Source organism: Meles meles, chromosome 3, assembly GCF_922984935.1.
Source record: "Meles meles chromosome 3, mMelMel3.1 paternal haplotype, whole genome shotgun sequence".
Lineage (NCBI taxonomy): Eukaryota > Metazoa > Chordata > Mammalia > Carnivora > Mustelidae > Meles > Meles meles.
In genome coordinates, this window is record NC_060068.1 from 177,131,249 (window position 1) to 177,149,836 (window position 18,588).

General features: G+C 47.1%; 1 protein-coding gene across 10 annotated transcripts in view; it reads left to right on the plus strand.

The window, feature by feature from the left end:
• The window catches only part of SEMA5A (semaphorin 5A), a 465,678-nt gene that overhangs the window by 153,085 nt on the left and 294,005 nt on the right, over positions 1-18,588 (plus strand). For 7 of the 10 annotated variants that reach the window (XR_006817661.1, XM_045998962.1, XM_045998963.1 and 4 more), the window contains one exon: positions 6,762-6,959. Coding sequence is in view for 9 of the 10 variants with exons in the window: in XM_045998962.1 (XP_045854918.1) it covers positions 6,839-6,959 (121 nt within the window). In the remaining variant the exon portion in view is untranslated. Of the gene's footprint in view, positions 1-1,771; positions 2,010-2,574; positions 2,784-6,761; positions 6,960-18,588 lie in introns of those variants that run through there. The other 3 variants (XM_045998965.1, XM_045998961.1, XM_045998960.1) reach the window with 3 other exon arrangements.

Genomic DNA, 18,588 nt, shown 5'->3' on the forward strand with positions numbered 1-18,588 from the left:
TCCTTCTCTCTCTCTGTGTCTACCCTACCCCTGTTGGTGCTTCCTCTACCTGTCAAGTAAATAAATAAAATCTTAAAAAACAAAACAAAACAAACCAATGGGAGCTCTGAATAGTAATTTATCCACCATGAGTCACTTATCATTTGATTTCTGATTGTGTCCATATGAATTTCCTGCCTTGGGGGAATGTCTCTGGATAAATCTTCTAGAAATCGTTGTTATAGTTGTGTTGCCTTGAAGAACCCATTATTTTTCTTTTCTTTTTCTTTCCTTTTCCTCCCTCCCTCCTTCCCTCCCTCTTTCTTTCTTCCTTCCTTCCCTTCCCTCCCTCCCTTCCTTTCTTTCCTTGCCTTCCTCACTCCCCGCTTCCTCCTTCTTTTCTCCCTTCCTTTCCTTCTCTCCTCCCCTTCCCTCCCCTCTCCCCTGTCCCCTCTCTCTCTCCCTCTCCCTCCCTTCCTTCCTTCCTTCCGTCTGTCCATCCGTCCTTCCTTCCTTCCTTCCTTTCGGGCCTCTGGTTGCTTCAGCTAGCACAGAAATGGACTGAGTGAACTTTCACTTAGTTTTAAAACCTGCTGACAGATAAAATTAATATTGCCTTTGTGTAAATAATAATTTTATCTAATGGACTTCATTTACTTTTATGGTTCCTCCAGGCAATCTGGAGCTAAACAAGGGGAAAAAGGCAAAACGGTAATAACAGTTCCCTTTGTAGAGAGATATAAACCAAGGTCACTGGAGCTGAACCGTTATTGAAATGTACAAAATCATTTAATGTTTGGTTTTTCCCAATTTATATCATGAGGTCATTCTATATAGTCATAGAATTCCATCTTATCTCCGTTCAGGTGGGATAACAATCTGTGAGTAACAGAGCCAGCTTCTGAACCAGTTACCCGAAGGTGGCAGCCAGTGGTGTCCGTCTGTCACGTCCGTCCGTGTTTCCGGGAACATGTTCCTAAAACTCTCTAATTCATTGATGTTAAATCTTTTTGGCTGAAACTTGGAAATCAAGGTACATGGGTTAAAATAATATAGAAAGGACTGAGTTTTTACCAAAAAACGTATGTTAACGATCAAAGATGCAGTATGTTTAGGGAACACTCTGACTTTCCTTGGAGACTCCACGCCATAACAACAAAGCTTTAATTTCACTTTATTTCCCAAAGAATAAAATGTGCAGTTATTGGTTTTGAAAAAGGTTAGAAGAATCCATTTCCTTGAGCACTGTGCATTAACGTGAGCTTAGTGTTTTATTGATTCTTCATTTAATCCCATTTCCTGTTGAGCGCCTAGAATACCTGATACTGTCGTGAAGAAGGACCCTAGATTCATTCAAGATATGTGCCTTCTAGCCCTGAAGGCAGCCGGTGCTGTGGTCCTCCTGGGTCAGCCGCTCGTTCTTCTTTTCTGAGCACTGGAACGGGAACCTGTTCAGAAGCAACAGCTTCTGTCTCCTTTCTCCCGTGTTTCCTGAGACTTTGCTCTGACTGCTGGCTGACAGTTATCAAGAGGTAGGCGTTCGCTCGCTTGACTGGTCGGTGTTGGCTGGACTGTGGTCTCTGCATCTCTGCCCCGCCGTGCTGGAGGGCTCTTCCTCGGGCACCCCCTCCGGTGCGGCTGGCGAGAGGCCCCCCACGCCCTCACCTGGTCCTGCCTTCACTCACCTGCAGGATCCTTGACCCCGCCTGAGCCTCCGACTTCTCCGCTACAAAGTGATCTCACCTCTCCTTCACCCCACATTCCGTGGGCTGGTGACTCATTTCCTGTCTTGTGTGCCAGGGGACGGCACAACCACCTCCCAGCGGTGTTTGCTCAGGGCAAGGGATGGGTGAATTCCAAATGCTCAGTCGAGGGGTGGCCGCGCGAGTCCGGATTCATGCAGACGGCGGTGAGCGTGTTGGAATGCATCGACTTGCCACCATACGGGGTGTTCAGTCCGTGATGAAATGAGTCCAGCTGTGAAACAGGGCATCGTGTGAGCGTCCGTGCTGCCCGTGATGGGGAGGCAGGTACGGTCACTGGTGGCCCATGGTCCCCACAAAGGAGCCGCCACGTGGGCTGGAGGGGCACCCGGCCTGAGCCTCAGGGATGCAAAAAGACTCGGGGTCAGCCCGTGGCCCCAGCAGACGTACTGATGTGGGTGCAAGGCTTGCTCTGCGGACCCTGGTGAGGCCGAAGAGGCTGATGGGAAGCCTTTGCCGTGGGAGGCATGGACGCAGACTTAGTGGATGGGCTGTTGGTGAAAGGGCAGGCTACCTTCTTTGGAAAAGCCTCGAAGGAATCCCGAGGGTTTTGAATAGGGCGGGGCTGTTTACCTGGCCGGAGCTGATGATTGTGCAATGGACCTGTATTTGGCCTTGCCAGGGGGTGGGGGGTGCAGGGGGGACTGGGGGGACAGGGGTGCCCAGTAGAGGAATGTTGCTTTCAGTTTGGGCTGGGACTTTAGCCTCTGGATGAGCCATTCATCTGATGCCTTGGAATAGGGCCAGGAGGTGGAAAGATCGTGACATGTCAACCTTGCAGGAGGAGCCGTCTGTCCATCCCCTCCTACTTGTCCTGCCTCTTGTGTTTCTGATGTTTCCATGGACTGACTTGTCACAGTGAAGAGGCCCCGTGTGCCTCAGCCCTTTGATACAAGGACGGCTGCTCCGAAGGCAGGCGGGCAGGCAGGCGGGCAGGCAGGTGTGGGATCCGGCTACCTGAGTCCTATCCACCAGCTCAGAGGCTCCGTTCTCTGCCCGATCTGGCATCTTGTCTCCCATGACAGCCCGTCAAGCCAGCAGGTAGGAGCCGGGCTGGAGGGTTTCTGTGGATTCTGAACTGCACCAGTGGGTCTGGCCGTTTCCAAACACACAGTAGGTCTGGAGTTCAGAAGAAACAGCCGCGTCTGCCCAGCAGTACGTTAAGCTCATTGTAGGTCTCTTTTTATTAATAACTGGTTAGACTTTGTTCCCTAAGCAAAACTTCTTGTGTAAGCTTTCATTCTTTGGATTTCTTTTTTTATCTGACAACACTTTTTTTTTTTTTAACTAAAAGGAACAGTCATTTTTTTGTTTGCCCAAGCCTATTCATTTGCAGCGTGGGTGTGAATGGGAAATGTTATTTATTGCACAAACACTCACATACAGAGTTCTGCTTATGGAGATGGTGCTTATAGAGGGTGCCTCGCACATCAGGAAATGGAAAGGAAGGCTTCAGGGATTTTGAAGCAGATGCAGCAAAAATGTTTTATTTGTGCCCAAACCAGCCTGTTGTGCTGCATCTGCCTATTGGCAAAATCTCTTGTTTAGCATTAAATCACCTAATACATTTTGAATAATTCCAGAGGTGCTAGGATGAACCCAGAATGACTTTTGTTGAAATTGATCCTTTGAAAGTTCCTTCCTAGTGCATCTCCCCAGCTTAGCAAGTAGTTGTAATTAACGAGACTTCCATTTCTATAGGAATTTTGCTGAAATGAGTCCGTACAAAATCAGTTGGGTGATTCATGTATTTTAAAAGAAACGTTGAAGTGATCATAGCTTGTCTGATTTCTAAAGAGGGGAGGGAAGATGATCCTTTGGAATCAGAGGTTCTCAACCAGGGACGATTTGGCAATCGAGGTGATCTTCATTGGCACGCGTGGGGCGGGGGCAGATGCTGGTGTTGAGTGGGCGGAGACCAGGGATGCCTCTAGGTTCACAGAGTAACTGCCAGAGAAAATAATTATCTGGCTCTAATTGTCAATAGTGCTGAGATGGGCACTAAAATCCCTCATATAAATATGTACCCGCAAGAGATGAGGGCTTTATTGTATTCAGGGGAAGCTGGAGTTGCCAAGTCCCGGATGGAGGGACCTTAGAGCCCGAGATCTAAGCTATGCGGACGGAAAGACGATTCAAGGAATCAGCTCGCTGGGTGGCCTCTAGAAAAGCCCCCTCTCAGCAAAGACTGAATGCCCTTCCCTGGCACCCGACCAGGACGGGTCTTTATTTAGAGGGTCTTTATTTTGAGAAAAAAGGTTACCCGTTACAGCCTGAAAATTACAAACTTCTAAAAACCACCTGTTTCCATGAAACGTGCTTTCCTTAGGTTAACAAGGGCAGTGTGTAATTTTTTCTCCTCGCCATCGAACTCCGTGTCCCGTTTTAACTGCTTTTCCACTGGCCTGACAGCGCATGTCCTGCTTCCGTAATTGTCACTTTCTGAAAGTGACAGGGAAGCACGTTCCAGGCACTTGTGTGATTTTTCTCTCTTTCCTTCCGGAAGTGGTGGTGTCAGGCTGGAGATGGGAGTGAGGGCTGCTGTCAGCATGGGGCATGTCCACGGGCAGTGGGTCCGTCTGACTTGGTTCACAGTTAACGGAAGGCATTGTGTGTTGGCTTGGGTCTCACACATTTAACAAGTGTGTGCAGGGGAAGAATTTGCTCTTACCTCCTGGTTGAGTTGGGTCTTGGGGTTGGACTGGTGCCCGTGGTCCCAGTCTCCTTACTGTGATGAAGATTCTCTCCTTCTGCCCCATTCACACGTGCTCTCTTGCTCCCTCTCTAAAATAAATACATCAATCCTTAAAAAATTAAAATAAAATGTGTAATGTCTGTGCTCCAGTCTCCCTTGATTTCTGGGTTGCCCTGTGCCTTTGGCGCTCCATCTCTGTTTTCCTTCTCTTTGTGGGGTCACTTGTGAAATTGCAGTTTCCCAGTGGGAGGTTCTCTTTAACCCTTTCTTTTGCTTCCATGCTTTCCTCTGCTGAAGCTAAACCTCACCCAGAATGTCCATCTTCCAGACCTCAAGTGCTGTCTCCGAATTCCTGTTTTTCTGAGCACCCAACCTGGGTTTTGAGCAGCCTGCTGCCTTCCCTTAAATGTTCTCTCAGCCTCTTCAGCTGCACACGGGTGAAACTGAAGGCTCACGCTCTCATCTAGACCAAGTTCTTCTATGGATTCTGACATCTGAGTGAGGAGCGCTGCTGCTCTTGTGGTCACTGATACTCTCTGGCTTGAATCTGTCTGTGGCTCTTGGCTTTCTTTTCCCCCAAATGTAGCAGATTCGAAAAACCCCTGTTTTGTTATATTTCATACTTTGGAGGGTAGGATTTGGGCCAGAGCTCAACTGGGTGATTCTTTTGCTTTTGTGATATTGAAGTTTCTTGGTGGCTTTTGGCTTTACTCACATATCAGTCAGGTGCTTTGGTGGGGATGGCTGGGAAGCCGGGCTCAGTGGGAAAGGTCCCCGGGAGTCCCTCCATTTGGTTTCGGTAACATGACTGTCTCAGGGTAGTTGGACTTCTGATCTGGTTTCTTAGCCCCCCAGAGAATGTTCTGAGAGACAGGAGGTGGAAATTGCCAGGCTTTTAGGATCTGGGCTTGGAAACTAGCATGCCATCACTTTAGTGAAACTCGAGTGAATAAAGCAGTTACCAAGCCAATCCAGATTCCAGAGAATGGGCATGAACCCGGGTCGAACCTGTGTTGAAGAAGCTGCGGCCAAGTTTAATTTGCCAGATTCCCTTTACCCATCACACTGAGTGTTCGGTGTCTTGCCTGAATTTCCATTCACATGGGTAACACCTGAAGTCCCAGCTTCATTTATTTCTCCTCTGAATAGTCGCTGTAGGTTCAAATTAACTTCTCTATCTTTATGTTCTTCTCTGTCCAGTTTCCCGCATTCGGTATTCTGAGACCAACCCTTTATGTTGCTTCTGCAGTTACTATACCATGGTACTTGCTGAATAGAAATGAAGACTTCAGACCTTGGTGTACAGCCCCTTCCAGAGCTTAACCCAACCCCCGTCTAAGTTGCTTCTCACTAACTCTCCTTTACATCACTTGGGGGTCTGTCTCAAGTACAGTAAACCATTCCCCAAATTGTTATTACCGCCTCCTTCCTCAGGAGCTTGTTTTCATCCTCTTCCCTTGGCATGAAATGCACTTCTAGAACCTTCCATCGGTTGAAATCCTCTTTATGCTTCAGTATGGATCCCAAATGTGAGTTCCTCATGGGACCTACCATGGGTTCCTCTAAATGGCGGTGGAGCTCTCCGAAGTCCTAAAACACTCCAGCCCCTATACACACTTTTCTAATGGCTTAGCTTGTAGTTATTTTTACAAGCTCACCTTATTTTAAAGCTTCTTAATCTTCTCAATTATTCGTAATCTTTAAGCCTCCAGCCACCAGCCTAGCAATTTCATGTCACTGAGTAGGTGCTTACTATGGATTTTTTTTTTTTTTTGTGGGGGAGACTCATGCCTGATTTCCAGCCAGGAACTTTGCAGGCAGGTCGTCTATAAATTTTAAAGGAAAAATTCACCAAATATGGGCAGTTTTAATTTAAGAGTTGGGTCACATAATATCAGGTTATCGAGAGAAGACAGTGGTCGTGGCATTGTTAAACGGGGACTTTGGATGTCAGGAAGGGAAAGGCAGGGATCCTCAGGATTTCCACGCTAGCATGAAGGGGGCGAGGAAGATATTCTAAGGGTAAAGTCATCAGCGGTCACAAGTCTTAAGCTGTTTTTTCAGGAGCGATGACACCGTATGGCTTAAACTTTAACATTTCTCCTTCTTGTGTAATAAATGGGTTATTTCCTAAAATTATGGGCAGGAAGAGAGGTCTGTCCCAGGACGCACATATTTGAAATGCCACCTAGAAAAAGGTAGGTTTGTGCAAGCACCCGAAAGCTCTCATTTTTTAAGAGATAGTGATGAGGTCTAAGTAAAAGACTGCCCACCAGAAGACCTGTACTCATGGTCATCTCATTGTTCTCTTTTGTGCGTTTTAGGCACTTGCCCCACATGACAGGAAGGCGAGCTTCTGGTTAGAAGACACGTGCCCGGAGTCCAAGGCCGTCTGCCCACCATGAAGGGGACCTGCGTCATTGCATGGCTGCTCTCCATCGTGGGGTGGTGGAGACTCGCCCAGCCCGAATCAGACGCATCTCAGTGCCAGAGAGCGGAGCACCCGGTCATTTCCTATAAAGGTGAGCGGCAGGCACCCCCGGACACAAGGGTACCACTTACGGGCACTTTCCATGTTCAGGGGTAGAGACTAGCGCTGGTTATTGCCCTGTCATTCTGGGACTCTCGCTTTAGACATTGTTTAAAATACGAGCAAAAATAAAAAATCTCGCACTGCAAGAATTTCCTGTCTGGAAAGTGATGACTACGATCTTTTTTTTTTTTTTTTTTAAAGATTTTTATTTATTTATTTGACAGAGAGAGATCACAAGTAGATAGGCAGGCAGGGAGAGAGAGGGAAGCAGGCTCCCTGCTGAGCAGAGAGCCCCATGTGGGACTCGATCCCAGAACCCCAAGATCATGACCTGAGCCGAAGGCAGCGGCTTAACCCACTGAGCCACCCAGGCGCCCCAATTACTACGATCTTGAGAACGATTCAAAATCGGAGTCATCGCAGATAGAAAAGCAAAAATACAAAATCCCGCACTGCAAGAATTTCCTGTCCGGAAAGTGATTACTACGATCTTGAGAAGGATTCAAAGTCGGAGTCATTGCAGGTAGAAAATCCCGTTGTTGAGGGCGCCTTTATTTAAAGGTGCTGCGAGCCTCCTCGGCATTCGAACCAGGGCCTGAAAATGTGACCCACAGAAATAACAACAACCCCAAGTAACAAAAAATTCCCTTCGGCGTTTCCAGCAAGGCCTTAGTCTTAACACCAAACCTAATGTCTTGGTCTCTGTCTGACACGGCATAGCAGACAGAATTGATTGACTGTCTTAAGACTGTCTTGGATCTGTGGGATTAATTGCTTAGTATATATATCTGGTCATTTTTTTCTTTTATTTATCAGAATTCACTTAGGGCTCTCTATACCGTGAGTACTCTAAGCTTTCAGGATGAAAAGTAAATTAGTCTTGGTTCCTATCCTCAAGGTACTTAAAGTTATATTATCAAGCTGACTATATAACTAATCAGACATTGTATTTTAATAATGCATCCGATAAGTAGCTTTATGTTTTGTTATGTTTTAAACTTCATACCATGAAAGATTTCAAATATCTGCCAATAGAGAAAGAATTATCTACGGAACGCCCAACCCAACACTCATTCATTCGTGGTCCGGCTGTTTCTTTTAAATCCCCTCCCCATGCTCCACCCCACCCCCACCAGATTACTTAAAAGCAAATTCAAAAAATCATACAATTGCATCTATATTATTTTAGTTCATGACTATGAAAGAAAGGGAATTCCCAGCACCATTATTGCATCAGACCAAAAATGCAAAACAAAACAAAAAACCCCTTAAATCCACCCAAAAAGCCCAACCTAATTCCATAAAATCATTTGACATCCAGTGAGTATCGTGAGATCCCTGATGGTCTGTCTCATGAATGCGAATGCGGTTTTTCGGTACCGTTGGGTTGACTCAGGATCTAGGTGGAGCTCCTGGATGGCAACTGCTGGTCTTCTGCTGTTGTGTTGTGATTGTTGCTCCCTGTGCAAATTAATTACAGGAGAAAGCCGAGCTCTTTGTCCTTTAGAGTTTCCCACAGTCTGGATTTTGCCAAGTGTGTCCCCTTGGTGTTCAAATGTTCTTCGGTCCTGGGTATTTGTGTAAACTCATAGTGGTATCAGGAGGCGGCTTTGATTCGGGCTCGCGTCTTTGATTCGGGCTCACGTCTTTCTGTCTTCCCTGTGGCACGGCTGCTGCTGCGTCCTCCGTGGGGAGGCGGGTTCTGTCTAGGTGTGAAATTAGCCGTCAGTGATGGTCCCGGCCGAAACCTACAGATTCATCCAATGCTGTAAAGCTGGGATTTCCTAACTTTACTATTCTTTCTTCATTGAATAGCAAGAATACTTCTGTATAAAGTAAGTTATCTTATCAACTATTTGAATATCCTGAGGCTTAGAAAAGTCAGAATTAATGCTTTTTTCTCCTTTCCTAGTTTTTTTTTTTAAATGACTGGTTGGTTTTCTAACATTATGCGAAGGAAGCAAGTAAGGTGTTATGTTTACTTTTTGTTTTGTCTTGTTTTCTCATTTTGGTTATTAGAATCGTTGTTACTTATGGATGTTAACATTTGAAATATTTCAAGCAATTGCAGTTTTGATTCTTACGGGGGTGAAATCATCTCATTTGAAGCCCGTGGAAGCCTCTTCAAGTGGGCTCCTGAGCTCTTCTGACATAACCCAGGTTTCCTTTGCCAGCTGCTTACTCTCTGGGACAGCAAGATGTTCCTGACCCCTCCCTCCATCACTTCCTCCCGTCGACCTGAGCATCAGCCGTTTTGGGCTGATTTCAGCACAGGTGTCCCCAGTGTTAGGTCTTTTCAGAGCACAGAGCTCAGGAAAAAGTCTTAAAATTGCACCATAATCCTCTGGATGCTTCCAGCTCACCTCCAGGACGCTCGGGCTTCTCTCAGCCTCTTCTTTCTACCGTCTGTCTGTGTCCTCTTGTCCTGGGCACAGAATCCTGGGTCTCTGCAGCCACCAGAACGTTCCTTTGCCTTTCTCTGCAGCAGACCCTGCGTCGTTTCAGGGCGAGCGTCCAGCAACTCTAGTCGTTTTGACGACGGAAAGCCCTGTGAGGTGGTCCGCTTCTCTTCTTTCAGTCCTCCGGCTACGCAGGGCCTTGGGAAACGGAAGCGATTACTTCACTTGAAGTCGTTTCCTTCTGCGCGGTTATGCTACCAACTCGACACCCGGGTGCGTTTCATTTGTTTGATTTCCCTTTTGATTTTTAGAAATTAAAAAAGGAATTTACCTTCTTTTGTCGTGTTGCAGAGTTTGGTTAAGGAAAACAGGGACTGTTCAGAGACACTGCCCTCACCCGAGCTGTACTCAGCTGCTTTACTTCTGTTCTATGGTCCCTGCTTCTCTTCGCCGTCTAGCATTTTCTTGACGTGGAGTCCACACCCCAGCGGCCGGCTCCCTGCCACTCCTTTCCAGAGCACAGAGCTCCTCACCGTGTGGTGAACCAAAGTGGTTCCCAGCAGCTCCCAACGGGGAGACACTGAGGGTGTGTTCTGCCCTTGTGGTCATGGGTACCGTTACGATGAGTGATGCCTACCTGAGACATCGCTTAATCCTCTGCAAGGGTGCGGCCGGCAGAGATTCCTGCACCGGGACTGTTGGGTCAAGGGGAAACGCGTCTGTGGCACTGCTGGATACCGCCCAGGTCCCTTCCTGAAGGCGGTGCCGTTTCGGGTTCTCCTGCGCCCTGGCTATGAGGATCTCCTTCCCACCAGCCTTCCCGGTGGAGCCGACTGTCACTCTCTGGGGTTTGGACGAATCCCATAGCTCATCGAGGACCTTCCAGCATAATTTTAACTTGCGTGTGTTTAAGTTGGAGCAAATGTTGAGCAAACATTTCATAGGCTCCTGTTCCGTACCATGGTTTGTTCTCAGTATTGAGGAGGCAGAACAAAACACAGCCCCCGTGTAGGGGGTTAGAATCTCTCTGGGACTGTAAACAAAAGGAAGATTGCATTACATCCTGTTAAGGATCCCAGCAGGTGTGTTACCTGGGTGCTACGGGAGCCCAGGAGAGGGGCATCTGGACCCGAGAGCCTGGGTTTTAGGGGAGTCGTTACAGGCTTCTGGGACGAGGCAAAAACAGCAGACCTGAGCCCCGAATGGGCTTCTCTGAGGACGGGGTGAAGATGTTCGTCACAATATACACCAGAGACTCCCTGGGGGATGTTAGCACCCAAGTTCGTCCTTCAAAAGGCCCAGGTTACTCCCAAGCGGGCGGTCCCTGGTGTCCTGCACGAACGCTTCTGTGGAGAGAGCGACAGTACGAGAACGGTGGAGAAGGCCGGACGGAACGCCGGAGAAATAAAGGCAGGACTGGATAGTCTTGACTTGTAAAATCCTGATTTCTGCGTACATGTAAACCGTCATGATTTACTTCTGCCTTGGAGGCATTCTGCCCAACGTGGACCAGCCGCTGCAGTCACGTCTGTGGACAGCGAAGCACGCTCCGTGGAAGTCTTGCTTTGATGCCCCGGGGTGGGGGGTGTGAGGAAGAGGCTGGCAGGATCCACCCCCCCCCCATCCTAGATAAAATATTGGCCCCCGTGGGCTTCTCGTGTGTAGCAGACTTCCTTGCTGGACACGCTCTAAGAGCTTGCTGTGTTTACAGGGTTAGCCCCTTGACTGCGTGTTCTGGAACATTTGTCCTTGACCGTGGAGTGGCTGCTGAAACAGCCTGACCCGTCACAGACACGCCGTGTACACGTCTGTCCTTGTCGTTTGCTGAAATGTCTGCTCCAATAAAGCGGGAAAAAATAGTGACCCTTCAAGACAGCCTGTTTCTCAGCATGCTTACCGAGTCTCATAACCATCTCTGAAATGAGTTTTAAATGTTTAATGTCCACTTAAGGCGATGTGCCATATTCTGCCTTTGTTTGCTTATTGATTAAAGTTCACCCAGCAGGCTTGTTATTGGAGTGCTCTCCGCTTCGAGGAGTTGGTTTACAGGGACACTTTCGCAGCAGGCACGGAGGAGGGCCACCAGTGGGGTAAGTCAAGCCACACTTAGGCTTTCTTTGCCTCGGAGCCTGAATATCACGATGGATCTGGAAGCCTTTCTTCGGTGCCTTCTCTGGCAGCGCTTACTATTAATGATTACTAAGTTTACTCCTGCCTGCAGAACTGGCCAGGGAGCTATTCATTCCACGCTAGGGTCCCTGAGATCTTGACCTCTGACTCCTTGGTGTTCCCGTGGACGGTCTTCCTGTTTGGGGACTCCCCGACAGGTCAGGGACTTGTTTTGGAACTCGGGACAGCGTTGTATGAATGCTCCACGGGGGATTAGTGGCATTTGGCCCACATCTCGGGAGGGGCATCTGAGGGGTTCAAAACGGGTGTTGTAGCCCAAGCTGGAACCACAGGGGCAGGACTGGGGGTGGCGTGGCCCTTGTGTGTCAATGGCTGTCTTTAATCCCCACGGTAGTCTTACTTAGGGCATTGAAGGAGTCATGGTGCAGAGTGTGCAACATAGGGTTTTGGACTTGGTTTCTATTCTCATACCACGGTATGTATATTTTTCGCAAATCCTGCTCTTTCATTTGAATCCTGTAATTATATTCCATTGTATTTGCGTGTGTGTGTGCTGGAATCACTGGTTTGTTCAATGTCGGCAGCGGCGATCTCTGACGTACTTTGTCTTCTGACGTCTCTGACGTACTTTGTCTTCTGACGTCTCTGATGTACTTTGTTTTCTGACATCTCTGACGTACTTTGGGTCACTTACTGGGACCCGCAGCCTCTTCCCACCTCTGAGAGAGACGGTCTTCCTTCCAGTCCGTAAGGTGGCCGTGTGCACGTGTCCCTGTGTACACAATACCGCCCCACTGGCCACCATTCCTGCCACTGTCCCAACAGTCATGCTCCTTCCGTGGCTGCCTCACCGTCCCTGGGACCACAGCCTTCCTTGCTGTACCACATGCTTCCCGTGGGGCCCAATAAGGCGTAGCCTGGGCGGCCTCAGTTACCTCCCAGCGCCCAAGGATAGGGATGGCAGAAGGGGACCAAAGGCCTCGTTTCTGTGCCACGGCTCTACATGTCCCCTGGGTCCACGTGTCCCCCGGCCTCACAGGTGTCCCACAGTTCTGTGGTCTCCCGTGGTGCTCCATGGCTCCTCTGGGATGTGGTGTGCTGGTTGCCGGTGCCCCAGTCGGTCCTGTGATGTCGACCTTGGCTGGGTTGCCCCCCTTCTCTAAGGACGAGGACCCGGACCCTCATCCCTGCAGGAAGGGCTGCCGGAGATGATTTCTGTTTCCCAGAAGATTTTAGAAACTTCACGGCCTTTGGATGCCTGAGGCTGAACTGAAATGACTTGGCTTGATTCTCCCCATTCATCTAGTCTCAGATCGGCCGTGGGACCTTCACAATCATCCATGCGTGTGACTGTGTGACAGCAGCTTCCTTCCTCCGGGGAGGATTAGGAAAGTTGTTTTAATTCAAAATAGATGGTGGGAAATTCATTTTCGTGCTTAGTTCGAATGTTTTCATATGACACCGATTAGCGCGTAGGTATAGCGAGACTCTGCTGACTGTGGAGAGCTCTCTTGAAGGCAAGGTTCTTCTTTGTAGAATGTAAAACCTGCATAAACCAAGTGTGATTAGTTTTGGTATCATAACAGGATATGAGTTGCCCTCCTGGGAGTTCATCTGGGGAGGAAGAGTATTGTTATGGAGCCTTACAAGTTCTTGGTTCCATAAATAATTTGACTTTTGTTATCATGCACATGACTGAATGGTTCATATAACATGCTGTCAAAATCACACGGGCAAAATATTCCAACCTATTTGTAGGCGAAGCCACGGCGGCATAGGAACGCTGCCTGTTTTGTACATTAAAAACTGCATTTGGGAATACATTTTTTTATTTTCACATCTGTTGCTAGTGTGCTCTCTGAAAAATGGAATATTTAAAAAATATACCACTTTTCAGGGTGCCAGGGTGGCTCAGTGAGTTAAGCCTCTGCTTTCAGCTCAGGTCATGATCTCAGGGTCCTGGGATTGAGCCCTGAATTGGGCTCTCTGTTCAGCAGGGATCCTGCTTTCTCCTCTCTCTCTCTGCTGGCTGCTGTACTTGTGATCTCTCTCTCTCTGTCAAATAAATAAATAAAATCTTTCAAAAATAAAAAATATACCACTTTTCAACTCTGTAATGTAGGCATATCATGATCATTCATGAGTACACGTAAGTGTTAGAAGAAATGCAGAGTAAAAGCACCGTGTGTTATGCATGGGGCGATTTGGTTCTAATACCTGCACCGAACCATTGTGGGTTTTTTTGTTTTGTTTTGTTTTGTTTTTTAAGATTTTATTTATTTGAGAAAGAGAGAGCATGAACAGGGAAGAGGCAGAGGGAGAAGCGGAGTCTCCCCTGAGGAGTGAGCCTGATGCTCGATCCTAGGACCCCAGGATCATGACCTGAGCTGAGGCAGATGCTTAACCCACTGAGCCACCCACGAGACCCGCGACATTGAACTTTACGGTCATTATTCATCTTTGACTGTTGAGAGCTGAGACAGTCCTTATTGTCTCTTATTGTTTTTTTTTTTTTAAACAAATAACAGTTGGGTTCTGATGAAAATGGTGTATTGGGTTTTGAGAATTATTAATGACTTCTATATTATTTTTTGTGTTTTAAGGCCACTAATGAAATTATGTATAAGATTGAACATCTATATTGTATATTGAGATAAAAATTTCAATTTATTTGATTGATTTGTCTAGGTGGGGAAATAGTTTCTATCATCTTAAGGCCTTATAAGTGAAGTATGTGATGGGATTGCATGAAGACTGGGGAATAAGAGTTTGTTACATTATCGTCAGGATTCCGATTTAAAGCAGTCATTTCACTTGTCCTCAGATGGTCTGTCACTGTATTTTATTTATCTGTGTGCGTGTTCTAGTCTCTCTAAGCATTACGTTGGCCCTTCATCTGTTCTCATGCTGAAGGCAGAAAAAAAATCTTATCCTTATTTTATATATGAAGTAAGAAATGAAGAGTAAATTTAGGATGAATGAATTTTTTTTAAGATTTTATTTATGTGACAGATTGAGAGAGAGCCAGAGAAGGAACACAAGCAGGGGGAGTGGGAGAGGGAGAAACAGGCTTCTGGCAGAGCAGGGAGCCCGATGCGGGGCTAGAACCCAGGACCCTGGGATCATGACCTGAGCCGAAGGCAGATGCTTAACCAACTGAGCCACCCAAGCCCCCCTAGAGCGAGGGAGTTTTATTCAGACGGTATTCTTCTTGGTTTTTGCTTCTCTTGTCTTACTGTAATATCAGGCAGGACAGTAGCCACAGGTACACTGGAGAGACGAAGCACGATGCCAGCTCCAGCCGACAGCGGGGCTCACATTTCTCTGTTACTGATGATCTAGAACATTGGTGACGCAGAACTGAGTCCATCAAAGTTTCTAAATTTAGTTTGTTTACTAATTTAATCATCACACTAACCCTTTATTTCCTGAAGCTTGCTTTGTGTGGAGTGAGGAAGGTCCAGAAGGTGACTTTAGCCTTATAGGAAGGGCTACTCCTTAATTTCCCCTTTGCTTTCCCATTTCCCCCAGGGGACTCGGGGCTGACCTCAGAGAGCCTCATCACACGTGTTGAACGACGTCATGTGCGGTGTCGGGTCGGTTACATTCCTCCAGCCCGCCGTGCGACAAGGTTGTGGTAAAGCTGTTGGGTCATTCCCACCTTGAGAGCACCTCTGGGCTGCCTGTTAGAGAGACCACAAACCCTATTAAATAAAATCAATAACGCGGGACCTTGATGCCAGGCTAGCAGAATGCTCGTGGTAGCTCCCAGATGAATGATTAACGATTGTTGTTCTCCTGTGTGTTTTGATTTTTTGTGCCTCTCGATTCCTTGGCTTTGGGCCACAGAGTGTTTTAGCTTCTGCTCTGTTTGAGGATAAAAGTAGGGTCCAGCTCGCTAATAACTTAATTGGTATTTTTGGAGCACCTAGGGTGGGCTGGTTCCAGTCACCGGGTTTACCCCAAAAAGCAAAACAGGTGGCGATCTTGGTGTACCCTGAGTTTACATTCAATGAGGGGGAATAGGCAAGAGTAAGATGGTGGGAGACAGAGTGGGTTACATAAAGGCTGAGGAGAAGCGGAAAAGCAGGGAGTGAGTTTATTGGGTACGGGAACGGTCTGACACTCAGGTACACAGTCGACCCTTTGGGGGCTCTGTGTGGCCGGCCAGGGAGTCTGAAAGATTTGCCAGGCTCCCTTGCCAGCGGCACTCCTGTTGGGAACGTGTGAATGGGAAGAGGCAGCAGGAGCTGGAGTGGAATACAGAAGGTCGCGTCGATGCCTCCAGTAGCTGAGCGCGGCCGAAGAGTGAGGTGGTGCTTTCTGGCAATTTCCACTTGGGTCCGAGCTGCTGGACAAGAGCTCAGGAACCCATAGAGGCTTACGGGCTCCGGTCCAGCTTGTTAGAGCTACTCGTCTCTATGGGTCATGCATTTTTCCTTTTGGCTTTCTCAGGCGCAATCCTTCACCCTTTTGCTTTTTTAGTTTTCACATTATCTTTGCAGTGAATTGTATATGTTGAGTTTTCTCTGTTCAGCCTATGTAGGGTGGTTTCTGTTTTCCTGAATGATTATGATGCATACAGCAGGAGACATTGAGTCTAGACTTAAAGTTGGTGACGGGCAAGCTGTGGAGATAACTGAGGAAACAGTATTCCAGGTAGAGGGAAGGGCAGGTGCAAAGGCCCTGGGGTGGGATCATGCTTGGTAGGTTTGAGTAACAGCAGAGAGGCTAGAATGACCACAGTGGAGTGAACTTGGGGGAGAGTAATGGAGATGAGGTGAGAAGGATAACAGGGACCAGATTCTGTAGGGCCTTCAAGTATTTTGGTTTTTGTTTTGAGTGAGATGGGAAGTTTGTGGTAGAGGAGTGTTGTGATCTAATGTGACTTAGAAGGATCATGCTGGCTGCTGTGCTGAGGATGGAACGAATTGTAGGTGCTGGGTGGGAAGCAGGATTGGGGGACCAGTTTGGGGGCTGGTGAGTAATCGAGACCAGAGGTGGTAGTGTCTTGGATGACAGTGTTAACAGCAGACGCAGGGAACAGTGGTTGTGTTCTGATACAGCTTACTTTGGAAGTCAAGTCCAAAGTATTTCCTTTCAGATTATGTACGTGCTGAGAGCAAGAGAAGGGCAAGGAGGACTCTGTGGGTTTTGATTTGAGCAGCTGGAAGAGTGGATGATGAGGAAGGCTGTAGGACAGTCGCATTTGGAAAGAGTATTGGAGCCTCAGTCTTGGGAATGTGAAGCTGGAGATGCTTCTTTGGCATCTGGGTGGAAATGTCAAATAGTTGCATACACAAGTCTGGAGGTCTGGGGAGCGGTCTTGGCCCGAGGTAGACATTTGGGAGTTACTGACATACAGATAGCATTTGAATCTGTCGTCTGGCTGAGCTCTCTAGGGGAAAGAGTGTACATAGAAAGGAGAGGACGCGTAATGAGTGAGTCCTGGAGTAATTGACTACATAGAGTTTAGAGAGATGAGACAGCAGGTAAGATGGAGAAGGGATATTCAGAGATGTCCTAGGAGCCAAGTCAAGAAAAAGTTCTTTCCAGGGTGGTCTAACAGGCCCAAAACCTAGAGATTTGGCCTTGAACATCAGAAAGACAGGAGGCCAACATTAATATTAGCAGGAGAGGAACATGCATGTGCCAAAGGGCCTCAGAATCTCTAAGCCTAGAGATTAAGCCTAGTCCATAAACCAGCAAGCAGTGAATTATTCATAGATGAACAGTCAGATACTTCAGAGGACTCTGGAACTAGCCACATAATTTGAATATGAATATCCCTTGAACAATGGCCCAAGAAAGAATTGTCCCAGTGCTCTGCCTTCAGCTCAGGTCATGATCCCAGGGTCCTAGGATCGAGCCCCACATCAGACTCTCTGCTCTGGGGGAGCCTGCTTCCTCCTCTCTCTCTCTCTGCCTGCCTCTCTGCCTAGTTGTGATTTCTCTCTGTCAAATAAATAAAATATTAAAAAAAAAAAAAAAAAAAAGAATTGCCCCAGTGACTTGTAAGGAATCCTACTGCGTGAGGCCTCTCTGTATAAAAGGAGAAATCTCAGAAGTTGGTCTTACCCCCGCTCCCCCTTAATTGAGATCATTACTAGCAGCTGTGGAGTATAGAGAGCAGTATGGGGGCACCTGAGTGGCTCAGTGGGTTAAGCCTCTGCCTTCTGCTCAGGTCATGATCTCAGGGTCCTGGGATCAAGTCCTGCATCAGGTTCTCTGCTCAGCGGGGAGCCTGCTTCCTCCTTCTCTCTGCCTACTTGTGATCTCTGTCTGTCAAATAAATAAATAAAATCTTAAAAAAAAAATAAAAGAGCAGTACGGCCAGGAGACAAGATTCTGGGTTTGTATCCTGTAACTTAGTCAGTGTGTGAACTTGGGCAAGTTAATAATTCTGTGCCTCCATTAGCACTTAAAAGTATGCAGATGATAGTGCCCCCTTTTCAAGACTGAGTAGGGGAAGTGAGAGTTTGTGTGTGTTTGTGGATGGAGAAGTACAGAGACCTACAGTGCCGACTGTCATTATAGCTAACATTAATGGTAGCTGCCTTTACGCTTACACGTAGCACTCCTGTAGCACCCCTGACTATTAGCAAGTTTTTAAAATTCCGAAGCACAGTCATTTGAGGAACTAGCAGTGATGAACTGAGCAAGAAATCTGAATATTTGGTCTCCGTGACTTTTGTCTGGTTTATAATGTTAATCACTGGATAATACCAAGGTATATTGAGAACTTCTCATCTGGGAGTTAACGGGAAAATTTCAAATCATTACACGAATGGTTCAGGTCAGATTTAAACATTTTCTGAATCTAGTAAGTGCAATTTAGCAAAATTTAAAACTCATTTGCATGCTTCTATTTCTTAGTTCCAAAGGGTCAAGCTTACTTTTAAGAAGCATATCTGTAAAAATAAAGCCCCAGCCTGTAAATCATAAATCCTCCATTTCACAGTGGGGAAATAAAAGCTCACGTGATAGATTCATGGATCAAGGTATAAATCTGAGATCCAAATTAATTAGTTTGGGGACTAAAAAATGCAAATCAGAGCAAAATGTAAGAATGTGTGGCTCCCTCTTTCA